Source organism: Sinocyclocheilus anshuiensis, unplaced genomic scaffold (assembly GCF_001515605.1).
Source record: "Sinocyclocheilus anshuiensis isolate Anshui unplaced genomic scaffold, SAMN03320099.WGS_v1.1 scaffold603, whole genome shotgun sequence".
Classification (NCBI taxonomy): Eukaryota; Metazoa; Chordata; class Actinopteri; order Cypriniformes; family Cyprinidae; genus Sinocyclocheilus; species Sinocyclocheilus anshuiensis.
Window position 1 is genome coordinate 1,126,936 of NW_015551055.1, and position 11,839 is coordinate 1,138,774.

The 11,839-nt window shown below is 36.0% G+C and overlaps 1 protein-coding gene across 1 annotated transcript in view; it reads right to left on the minus strand.

Annotated features, from left to right (window-relative positions):
• Nucleotides 1–1,914: 1,914 nt before the first annotated feature.
• The window catches only part of slc8a4b (solute carrier family 8 member 4b), a 56,461-nt gene continuing 46,536 nt past the window's right edge, over nucleotides 1,915–11,839 (minus strand). Inside the window, exons 5-8 of the mRNA XM_016451796.1 lie at nucleotides 9,742–9,854; nucleotides 8,989–9,088; nucleotides 7,671–7,943; nucleotides 1,915–2,402 (exon numbers count right to left, since the gene is read on the minus strand). Of these exons, the coding sequence (XP_016307282.1) occupies nucleotides 2,023–2,402; nucleotides 7,671–7,943; nucleotides 8,989–9,088; nucleotides 9,742–9,854 (866 nt within the window). The 3' untranslated portion in view covers nucleotides 1,915–2,022. The remainder of the gene's footprint in view (nucleotides 2,403–7,670; nucleotides 7,944–8,988; nucleotides 9,089–9,741; nucleotides 9,855–11,839) is intronic.

Sequence of the window (11,839 nt, forward strand, 5' to 3'; positions counted from 1 at the left end):
CACACACACACACAAAAAAAAAGCACCCGTCACTGGGCCCAGACAAGACAATGACTCTCTGGGCGGGTCTCCTAGCAACAAGATAATACTAAAAATACTCTGGGTGCACATTCTCTCACCCCGAATACTGAACTAGACTGAGGAGAGAAGCTACTTCTGAGGGCTAAATATCTATGCTACTGCTAAATCTGTCTCATTCACTCTTTTGCTGTGCTCTCCATCAAATGTGCCAGAGTCGATGCCTCCCACCCTCCCACTGTCTTCCTGAATGTCTCACAGAATAATTTGCACAGCAGTCAGAAACAGATAGACAGTGAACACCAAAACAGTGACAACTAAAAATTCACTGCAACAAACATGATAATACAGCCAACACTGATAAATAAAAGTACTTGTGTTTGTTTCAGTTCTTGTGCACCCTCATGTCATAAAAGTGGGCTAGACCTATATAAGTAGTAAACTAAAAGTATACCTGTAACTGTAAGATCACTTGAGTTCACATTATTGTTGTAATACAAAAACTTATATGTAAAATAACACTCAGTTTACTATTGTTACACTTAAAGTACACTTAAAAGTACTTTTATAAACTAAAGTGTCTAAATTTAGTACACTTACAAGTATACTACTACAGGCAGTGTACAAGTCCATCGATTTTAGTATACTTACTGCATGAGGTATACCTGGAAAATATAATTATTTACTTAAAATTAACTTGAAGTATACTTATTTTTTCGTAAGGGTGGTCACTTTCTGTTTTTCTTGTATGGGAAAGAGCAGCACAAACATTCTGCTAAACAGCTTGATTTTATGTTCCACAGGTCATATGGGTTTGGAATCATATGAGAGTAAATAAATCCTGTCAGAATTGCAACTTTTGGGTGAACTAACAGATACAGTTTGGTACACAGTCAGTAAGAGCATTTGCCACCATGTCAAATGTCACATCATATTAACAGGCTAGTATCTCCTATTGAACATTTGATGTCAAGGAGTGTGACCGTCAAGAGACAAGAGAAATACAGATAGATACAGACAGCTAATTGTATCAATTACATGGTTTGTTATTTCAAAAGAACATCAGTTGAGCTGTTTATTCTTGGTTGAGTGGTTTCTCTCTCACACAGTCATTTTATACATTTAAATTAGAATTATTCTTAATGATATGCAGCACCATCACTGTCATTATTTTCTGATTGTTCTTCCATCCTCTATGGGATTATTTCAGTCCATTTTCCATTTTATTCCTTTTTGCTATTTGACTTCCCAATAATGTCACCATTCATTCATGATATATGATTAATTATGAACTTGAGATGCTTTTCAGACCATCTGTCCGATTATTATATAGTCCTGAGACATGCTTTTCTTCTTACACAAGCAATAGTAAGTCCATCCTATTTGTTCAGTCTGCTCTTAATAATAGAAAGTTCATGTTTGGTCATTCTGTTCATTTAAATATCTTTTAAAACATCATTACAGTTACATGAGAATAATACTGACACTTAACATAAAAAAAAAAAAGAGTTCAAAAAAAGAAACCCCTTCATTCAGTAACCGAAGGCTCGGATTGGCTCAAACAGGAGTAAAAAAAAAAACGAGTCATTGGTTACTGGTTTGGATAGATTTAAGACAGCACTAAGAGATGGATACAAGTCTAAGGCAAGGGAACAAGGAATGATGTGTAAGATACTGCATTAACTAATTTAAAGGGACAGTTCATACAAAAAATAAAAATCTGTGATCATTTACTCACCTTCATGTAGTTTTCAAAAAGTAAACTTCTTAAAAAAAAAAACTTTTTGTGTTCTATGGGACAACATAAAAGCTGTGAATGATGACATCATTTTTATTTTTGTGTGAACTATCCCTTTATGGAAGAAAATGAAAAATTACAAAAACGGACTTATAAGACCTTTTAAAAGTTAAATATAAATATCTAATTAATACAAAACAAATGCTCCTTCACTGGCCATTTTTTATATTCCTCTTTAAGCTGAAAGAATATGAGGCCTCGCTGCCTCAGAATCCAGTGATGTGGCAGTACGCTTCCAGTGAGGCCAACAGGATGTAGATCAGCCAGAGGGAGATGAAAAATAAGGACGTCAATATCTTGCAAGTCCGTGGACCGCCAAGCTCTCCTCCAGCCACTGAGGGGCGCCGGCGATACAACAGCACGCTGACACACACCACAGCCAAAGCAGTGAAGAGTGTGACAGAGAAGGCCAGAGAACCTGGATCAACGTGGAAAGGTTTGCCCTTGGTACGCCAGTATACAGCAGCTATGGTCCACGCCACACCGATGCCCAGGAAAACATTGACAGCATTGCTGCCCGTCACGTTACCAATGGATGCGTCTGCATACTGGTCTTGGATGGCAGCGACCTTACTGGCAAAAGTGTCTGTGTAAAAGAGACAAAATAAAATTATGATCAAACTAATATAATTATGATTTAAACAGCAAAATCTTGTTCATGGTTCCCACGCTTCTTGAAAGTATTTGAATGTACTTGAATTTCAGACATATGGATTCAAGGCCTGGAAAGTACTTGAAAACAAACATAGGTCCTTGAAAGTGCTTGAATTAAATTTGAAATATTTTGTTTATGGTGCTATTTCAAAAATGGTCCTATATGTGCTGTCAAAGACAGAACGAAACAGCGCTAATGTTTGGGGGTGGAGATGGGGTAGCGCAAAAAAAAAGAGCATGTGTATTAATGCACAGCCTAGAGCCCTTTGCGGGACAGTTTTTTTTTTTTGCCCGCTCCCACTGAAATTCTTACCTCCCGCTCGCTCCCGCAAACATTCTAATATTTTATATAATTTCCACACATCAGAGAGCCGCTATCAATATGCGGGGTATTGAAATCGCATTTGAATGAGTGCTCGCTGTTCACGTTCACTTTCGATTTCGCGATCGATCGCACTCTGTGTAAAGGAAGCACATACAAGATCAGATATTTGTCAATGAGCTCAGGATCTGTTGAGCAGCAAATCCTCCACCATTGTCAGTCATCTCTCTCAACCCGTGATCAGTCAAATCTGACTCCTGCAGCGCGTGTATGGATGCAGGGTTGTCAAGTCCTTGTGTTTTCCATGGAATTGGACTGCTTTTAAACTGTTGCCATGGGTTTATTTTCCTGTGGGTTAAAGGTTTGAAATACTGCATACATTACTTTTGACTGAAATGCTTGTATTGAAACATTTTGCATTCTACTTTATGATAAAACTGTGTTCGATGTGAAGTTTTTTGAAGGAGGGCCACTGGTAAGAAGGATTTGAGCTGTTTTTATGATCAGTGTACATAAGTGACCGTAAAATATGTATTTTAGGTATGGAAATGACATATTTTGAGTTTTGATATTTGGGATATGGTCACTGTGCTGTTTTGGGCTGTTTTTGACTGGCATGGTTTAGTTTTGTCATGCAGACCTGGCAATTCTGGTGCAGAGCAGATGCTTTCAGTTTAGTGTATAGCATACGTTTTCCAGCTGAACTAAATTATTTAAATTTCTATAAAAAAAGCAAAATGACAGTCGATACGGTGCCCTTGGTAGATACTTGCCCTCTAGGCAAGTAATGTAATCAGTGTACAACCAAACACCATGTAAATTCATGTTCATGTATCTCCATCATTCTTGTATGCGCCAAATCGCGGGACTGCTGGACCCGCGCTACATTTTTTTGATCGCCCGAAAAATGTAGAAGTTTTGAGCAGCTGCATTCCTCTAGGTCAAAGATGAAAAAATGGGATTAACAATAAAAAGTGATTTACAAAATAATTTTGACTTAAGTTTATTTATTAATGAGTAACGTCTCTATTGAGTGAATGTGCAAAATTTTAATGTTAACAGGTTTTATCGTGTTATTAAAATTAAAAAATTGAGAAATTCTTTCAGATTTAAATATTGTTCAAGAACTACATCAAAAACCAGTTTGATGCAAGAAAATATATTTTTATCAATAATTGAGAAATTGTATTTGAATATTACCAGTATTGACTTCAATGGATTTCATTAAATTCCTTTGAACACGACTGCTCAAAACGGTATGAATTTATGTTTATGCTACACATTCAAAACATTATTATTACTCTTAAATTTTACTCTTAAATTTTTAATGTAAATGTAACTGGTCTATCATGACTCTACATATGCTGGGGTGTGAATTTGATAGGTGCTTGATATAAAATAAATATATTTTTATCAATAATTGAGAAATTGTATAATATTACCAGTATTGACTTCAACGGATTTCATTAAAGGGTTAGCTCACCCAAAAATGAAAATTAGCCCATCAATTACTTACCCTCAAGTCATCCTAGGTGTATATGACTTTCTTCTTTCAGACGAATCCAGTCGAATAATCTATTTAATCTAGCTTGCGCTCACTGTTGTACACCGAAGCTGCTCCAGGCGGATGACGTATGAGGTCGGCGTTGCGCATGCGCCGCTCAGAAGTGCAGAAGAGAGATAAAAACAAAACAACAGTCACTAATTAGAAGTACAAAACGAGGACTTGTAAAGAAGAATGTCGGAGGATTTCGATATAAGCCAAGAGGAGACTGGTTTTCCTTTGCTAAAGTAAGGAAACTTTGCTTCCTTTGATCCTGTAAACAAATGTTGGTTTTCACGAGACTCACCGGCGCATGCGCAACGCCGACATCTTACGTCATCCTCCCGGAGCTGCTTCCGTGTACAACTGTTGCCGCAGGCTAGATTAAAGTGATTATTACGCTTCGAATATGGATATTTTTCTTACAAAAACGCATCGATTCGCTACAGTCATATACGGCTAGGATGGCTTGAAGGTGAGTAAATAATGGGCTAATTTAAAACTATCCAACTAAATTCCTTTTAACATGACTGCTCAAAACAGTCTAAATTTATGAAACCTACACATTCAAAACATCATTATTACTCTGAAATTTTTCATGTAAATATTAATATTAAGTGGTAAGAGGTCTTTCATGACGCTACAAATGCTGGGGTGTGAATTTGATAGGTGCTTGATATAAAATAAATGGTGCTTTAAAAAGTCCTTGAAAGTCCTTGAATCTGGTGTTCATGAAAGTGTGGGAACCCTTCTTGTTATTGTATGAAAGAAAACAGAGTGGGTTTTGACTGTAATAGAAGTGGGAAGTATCAGAAAGGAGGTCAACAAAAGGGAAAGGGGTAAGCAAAAGACAAAAGCAAAAGAGGAACTGAGAGAAAAGGAAGAGAAAGAAAAAGGAGGAAGAGAGAAAAGAGAAGGGGTTCAGGTGAGTGCACTGAACAGAATCAAAGGGGAAAAACAGACACATACAAACACATATACACCAGCTGCAAACACATGACCTGAAGATGAGATAAGCCACACATCAATGCCCTTCTGCTCTAATAACCAGCCGCACTAAAACATACATGGCCAAATTCATTCACCTGCTCTATGATGTCTAAAGTGTCTGCTAGGTTATACAGGCATGGCATGTACAGTACGTAGATTATTTCAGTATTATTTATGTACTATTATAGTAATATTTTGAATTAGCTTTAATTTTTATATTTTCAGTTTTAATTTTAAAGAGCAGGTCATATGGTATTTTAAAGTGTCCTAATATTGTGTTGGGAGTCCCCTACAACAGGTTTAAATGCATCTAAGCTCAGAAAACATTGTAATTTTCTCAGAATATACATTTAATATTAGAATAATTTTTCAATGATTTCGAAACGATTCGTTCAAAGTAGTTCTGAGCTTAAGGTCTGTAAACCCCTCCCTTCCATAAGCCTACAGTACTCTGCTCTGATTGGTCAGCTGGCCAAGTCTGTTGTGATTGGTCTTTCCATATACAATGCATGTCGGAAACGAAATGCCCATTACCATAACTTATCTTTTGCTCCGAAGGGTTAGATGCTATAAGGTTACAAAAATGGCATCAATATTACCTTATCAATTCGAGCCCGAGTCCAAGGATGATATCGATGCAGTCGCTCAACCGGAAACTCCATCGCAAGCACGACTTGAGCAGGATGTTTCTCGGTGGTAAGTTTAAACTTTGTATGTGGTACTTTACGTGATGTGACAGCAGTTTTATTGCATTCATTATTATTATTATTATTATTATTTACTTATTTGAGATGCACGTGTGGGAACTGTGTTAGAATGTCCAGTGAGGCTGAAAACACAGCGTCTTCTCGACATGATGTAAACACACTAAGTAACTAGCGGAAGTGTTTGTGGGCAGGTGAGAGTGTTCGTATTTCACGGACAGGCGGGGATTATGCAAATGTGTTACCTTGTGACGTATATAGGTAACAGGCAGAAGATTCGAAAATATGACGACTCGTTAAGGCGGTTCAGAGTCGACTTTCTTTTGAGAGACAATATCTTTATTTATCATGCACTTTTTTGATTAACAACTTTGCAGACTGTTTACATTGAAGGATAGCTACGATACAAACTGCAAAAAATATATATTTTTCAAAAACCCATATGACCTGCTCTTTAAGATTTAGTAATTTGATTCTTATTTTATTATTTGTCAGTTTTACTTTGTGTTTATCAATTTTTCTATTTAACTTTATTTTCATTGATTTTAGTTTTAGTCATTTTAGTATTTCAAGTTAAAGGGTTAGTTCACCCAAAAAAGGAAATTCTGTCATTAATTACTCACCCATAAAACCTTCGTTCATCTTCGGAACACAAATGAAGATATTTTGTTGAAATCCGAGAGCTTTCTGACCCTGTATAGACAGCAATGCAACTACTATGTGCAAAGTAAACAAAAATAACGACTTTATTCAACAGTTCTTCTCTTCTGTGTCAGTCTTCGACACACATTCACGAGAGTACCACGACGCATGTGCACTTTGCGCACAAAAAGTATTCTCATAGCTTCATAAAATTAAGGTTGAACCACTGATGTCACATAGACTATTTTAACGATGTCCTTGCTAAGTTGCTGGGCCTGGAATGTTTGTGTACCAAATATGAATGAAGGTCTTACAAGTTTGGAACAACATTAGGGTGAGTAATTAATGACAGAAGTTTCATTTTTGGGTGAACTATCCCTTTAACCTTATTTATTTAATTTAGTTACCAACTAAGGGAGCTTTTTTTTTTGTTTAGGTTTATATTAAGTTTTTCCATATAATATTTATATTTTATTTCAATTATCCAAAACATTTTTTAACAATAACAACACTGGTGATGGAGCTCCTGAATTATGACTTTATTATTAGACATTTTAAGAAGCAATACATACTATTACTATTCTTATTAGTGGTGCTCTCTAAATTATAGAGATATGAGATGGGCTCAGTGACCCCGAACATCCTAGAACCCACATAGCAACAAGTCAATACCACTCAACCAAACACATACTGCAGCTTGGATTTGTATGTCGAAGCCAGATGCCATTTCTTTGTATTATTTGAAACTTGGTAACAAGCAATTGAATTTGGGCACATTTTTCTTGGACACTGAACTGAACTGAATCAACACTGAACTAATTTCAGCTGAATAAAGACTGTTTACTACTGTCTTTTTAGAGCTGTTTTACAGCAGAATTGAATTTTGTTTGCATCATTGAATCATTATTTTCTTGTTTATCACCACAAGGCAGTTTTGAAACAATCTGTATTGTATAAAGCGATATATACTGTAAATAAAGATTACTTGACTTGACTAACCTGGGATAGATGTCCCCAGGGCAACAAAGACCACGGCGGTGACGGAATCCTTCAGGCCAATAGTGCACCCAAAGTGGGAGGCAAGATCGCCCGTGACCGCCGTCAAGACACCAATCAGACAGATGGACACAATGAAGCATGCCCATCCATTCCAGTACTCTGTGGGTGGGACGAAGGCAAAGAGAACCTTCCAGAAGACTGTGAGGAAGTGCATGATGTAATCAAAGCAGGATGGAAGACGCTCTTCACCACTCTCCTCCTCATCATCGTCACCTGAGATGAGCAATATATGTTAGATGGTCTGAGAGAGTTCAAAGCCGGTTGAGAATTTAGTCTAATTCATACTACAAAGGTGGCACAGAAGCGCTTCTGAAGTGATTTAGGTGTCTTTACACAGACTGTTTAATGCCACTCAGAGGTGGCATAAATGCATTTCCACAGTAATTACAACTGTATGCTTTGATACAAGGGGCTGAGGTGGGTCTGAGCAGTAGTCTGGCTTTTATGCGGCATTGCACCTGTACACTAAATTTTGAGCAGGAACAAAGCAGTCTTAACTCAGCTGTGCAAAAACACCCTTTGACTCATAAAAGAACATTAAGGTAAATACGCTTGATATTTTCATAGAGATTCAAACAGATACAGCACAATATAGTCTACCATTCAAAACTTTAGGGTTCAGTTGGATTTTTTAATGTTTTGAAGGAAGTGTCTTTTGATCACCAATGCTGAATTATTTTATCAAAAATACAGTATGAACTGTAATATTTTAAAATTGTTTTTTAGTTTTAATTTAAAATGGAATTTATCCCTGTGATGGCAAAGCTGAATTCAGCAGCCATGAATACTTTAGAAATAATTTTCATATGCTGATTTGATGCACAAAAAAACATTTCTTATTATTACCAATTTTGAAAATAGTCGTCCTGCTTAATATATTGGTGGGAAAACGTGATATTTTTCAGCATTCTCTGAAGAATAAAAAGTTCAAAAGAACAGAATTTATTTGAAATATAAATATTTTGTAACATTATAAATATAACTTTTGATCAATTTGATCATGTGTCCTTGCTGAATAAAAGTATTAATTTCTCTTTCGAAAACAAAAACAAAAACAAAAAACGATCATACTGACCCCAAACTTTTGAACGTTAGTTTATATTGCTAACCATACACAGTAGATGTATAAATCAAGAACCTATTTTTTCATAAGTTGAAAAGGCATTAATACATATTCACAGTTGTACAAGCGTCTCAATGATGAATGATAATGCCCATGTACAAACTGTAAAGGGTGAACAAACAGGAAGTATCATACCTGCACTCACAGTCACAGCACTAACAAACTGCTCTCTCCAGCTACTGCTGCCGACTACCAGAGCCAGGTTAGTCTTCTTAATGAGCTTATCCACTGTACTCTACACACACACACACACACACACACACACACACACAGTTGCAGCCACGTATCAAGAACTGTTCCAGACCAGCTTTCAGTCTGTGTGTTGCACAGCTGGATGCTTTGGCTTTGCTTGGAACTATTTTTGTTGGTGAAAATATTTCTATTTACATATTATATTTATTGAACTGTTACATACACTCACAATAAAACTGATATATTAGCATGACTGTGGTGATACTGCTTAAATATTACACATTAATCAGTATGCATTACTAAAAAAGATTTGAAATTCATTTTGTTTCATTATTGCATCACTTAAAGGTTTTAGAGGCAGTGTTACCTTAAATACACACACACACACACACACACACACACACACACAGTTGCAGCCACGTATCAAGAACTGTTCCAGACCAGCTTTCAGTCTGTGTGTTGCACAGCTGGATGCTTTGGCTTTGCTTGGAACTATTTTTGTTGGTGAAAATATTTCTATTTACATATTATATTTATTGAACTGTTACATACACTCACAATAAAACTGATATATTAGCATGACTGTGGTGATACTGCTTAAATATTACACATTAATCAGTATGCATTACTAAAAAAGATTTGAAATTCATTTTGTTTCATTATTGCATCACTTAAAGGTTTTAGAGGCAGTGTTACCTTAAATTCGTAAGACTCTTCAATCACCACATCCAATCTGGTATGTTCTCCCAGACTAGGACATCCCATTTTAGCTACTTCCTCTTCCTCTGGCTTATTCTCATTAGAGTCTCCTAAACATACACAAACATGACAAAGAAAAACTTATTAGAAACATATCCCCTTTATTTGTCCAGCTAGTACAATGTGGATATTAAGCCTCATGAAAATGATCAGCGCTAACAAAAATGAGCAGGTATAACAGGGATTGATGGCTGGATGGAATAATACACTTTGCAATTTCTGAAACTGACAAGCAGGAAATTTCATAAATCTTATGAGTGCCATTGTGCTAATTGAATTGTAAAGTAAGGCATTTTAGATGGAAGGGTCATTGCCAGAGAAGGCTGTATAAATAATGTAGAGAATAGTGAGAGCCTCCAGTCACACTGCTAACACAAGGTGATACAGAGACAGCCAATTATTTCCTCAGGTAACAAACTTCAAAGCCTGCAGGTATAAGACTTTAATCCTTTACTGTAAGCATATTTCCTACAGTACACATTATTTACTAAGCCAGGGGATTTGAAATGATGCATGCTAAGAGGGAGAGAAAGAAATTATTTTTACTCCATTAAAAATATTTCTTAAAACTGAAAAGAGCATTATGTAACAGCTGCTCATCCTGAACGCTCAATTCATTCACTTCTGTATTTTAATTTAGCTTTTTTTCCTTTCTTTTATCTGTAACCTTTCATCTTTCATCACTTTGTTCATGTTCTCCTCATTAAATGACCTCCACAATTGTTTTATTTGCAGCTTCGTCTGCACTGCTCATTTGCAAGCTTCAATTTTTAGATATTATCTGAAAATGTGAAGCAAAAAGTGGCACAAAAACACGGCTGCTGGTGCAAATAAACCAGGAGATATTCAGCTGCTTCCGTTTGGTGTACTCCAATGGCTAATTAGCAAACTTAGTCTTTAATTTCTATATATCCGAATAGCAGGGGTGGATTTAGTGAATTGGGGGCCCCAGGCAAAATATAGGAATGAGGCCCTATACATTTGCACACATTTTCCTAGATCAACCTTGAGGTTCCATTTTGTTGTTATCAGCGGAAGCCTGTGTGCTGTCTAATTCTAAACTTTAAAATACATTTATTTTTAGTTGTTTTAACTACAAATTTAAATAAAACTGAAAAAAATAATGAAAAGGCAATTATACATTTACACACCTAAAATACATATATCAAGAGCATGCTCACAGATGAGAACAAAACAGCGTTGGATGAAGTGGATTAAAGCCCTGCACGTGCCTCAAATATAGACCCTAGCCCATCTTTTTTCCCCTTTTCCTAAAAAAAAGCTTATACTACTGTTTCAGCTATTAAAATAGTTCAGTTTTGTATGTAATGGAAAAGTGATTATATTTCGTTTCGTTTTTTTATAAAGTAAATTTAGAAAAACATTTGGAGTATTTTTTGTTCGTTAAATGTAAATTATTTTGTTTTTTTAAGTAAAGGCCAGCGGCAGACAGTGAATTGATCATAGCCTATAGCCTATGTTTGATCAATTTAGCCTTCTCAAATCATCAGGACTTGCCTAAAATAAAATCTATATATAAAACAGTTCAAGTATATCACAATGTTAGTTTAAATGTTTAACCTATATAAATGTGCGCTGTTAGACGCATATCCAATCGTTTGTGGAGACTGGAAGCTGAAGTGCGCTCTGCAGGACATGGAGGCGCCAGTGCGATCACTTGCATTTTTCTAACAGTGGAAACAACTTAAAATACGCAGTCATTTTTGCTCATAAAGGTAAAAGTAATACATCATTCTAAACTGTAAAGGGTCTAGTTTCATTTGTGTGCACTCACAATATCAACAAATATTTGCTTTTATAAAATAAACAAAACAAACACTTTCTGCCGTCTCGGGTTTGAACAGGAGCGCTTCATAATGATTAACCTAAACTCAGACATGATCAAAATATATAGAAAGCTTTAAATTACTACTTTAAAACGAAATAATTCAAATCGAAAAAAAACCTCTTTCATTATGTAATCCGTAAAGATGCATTTCTCTCTAAAGGCACGTCCAATGAGGATGGATAGTCA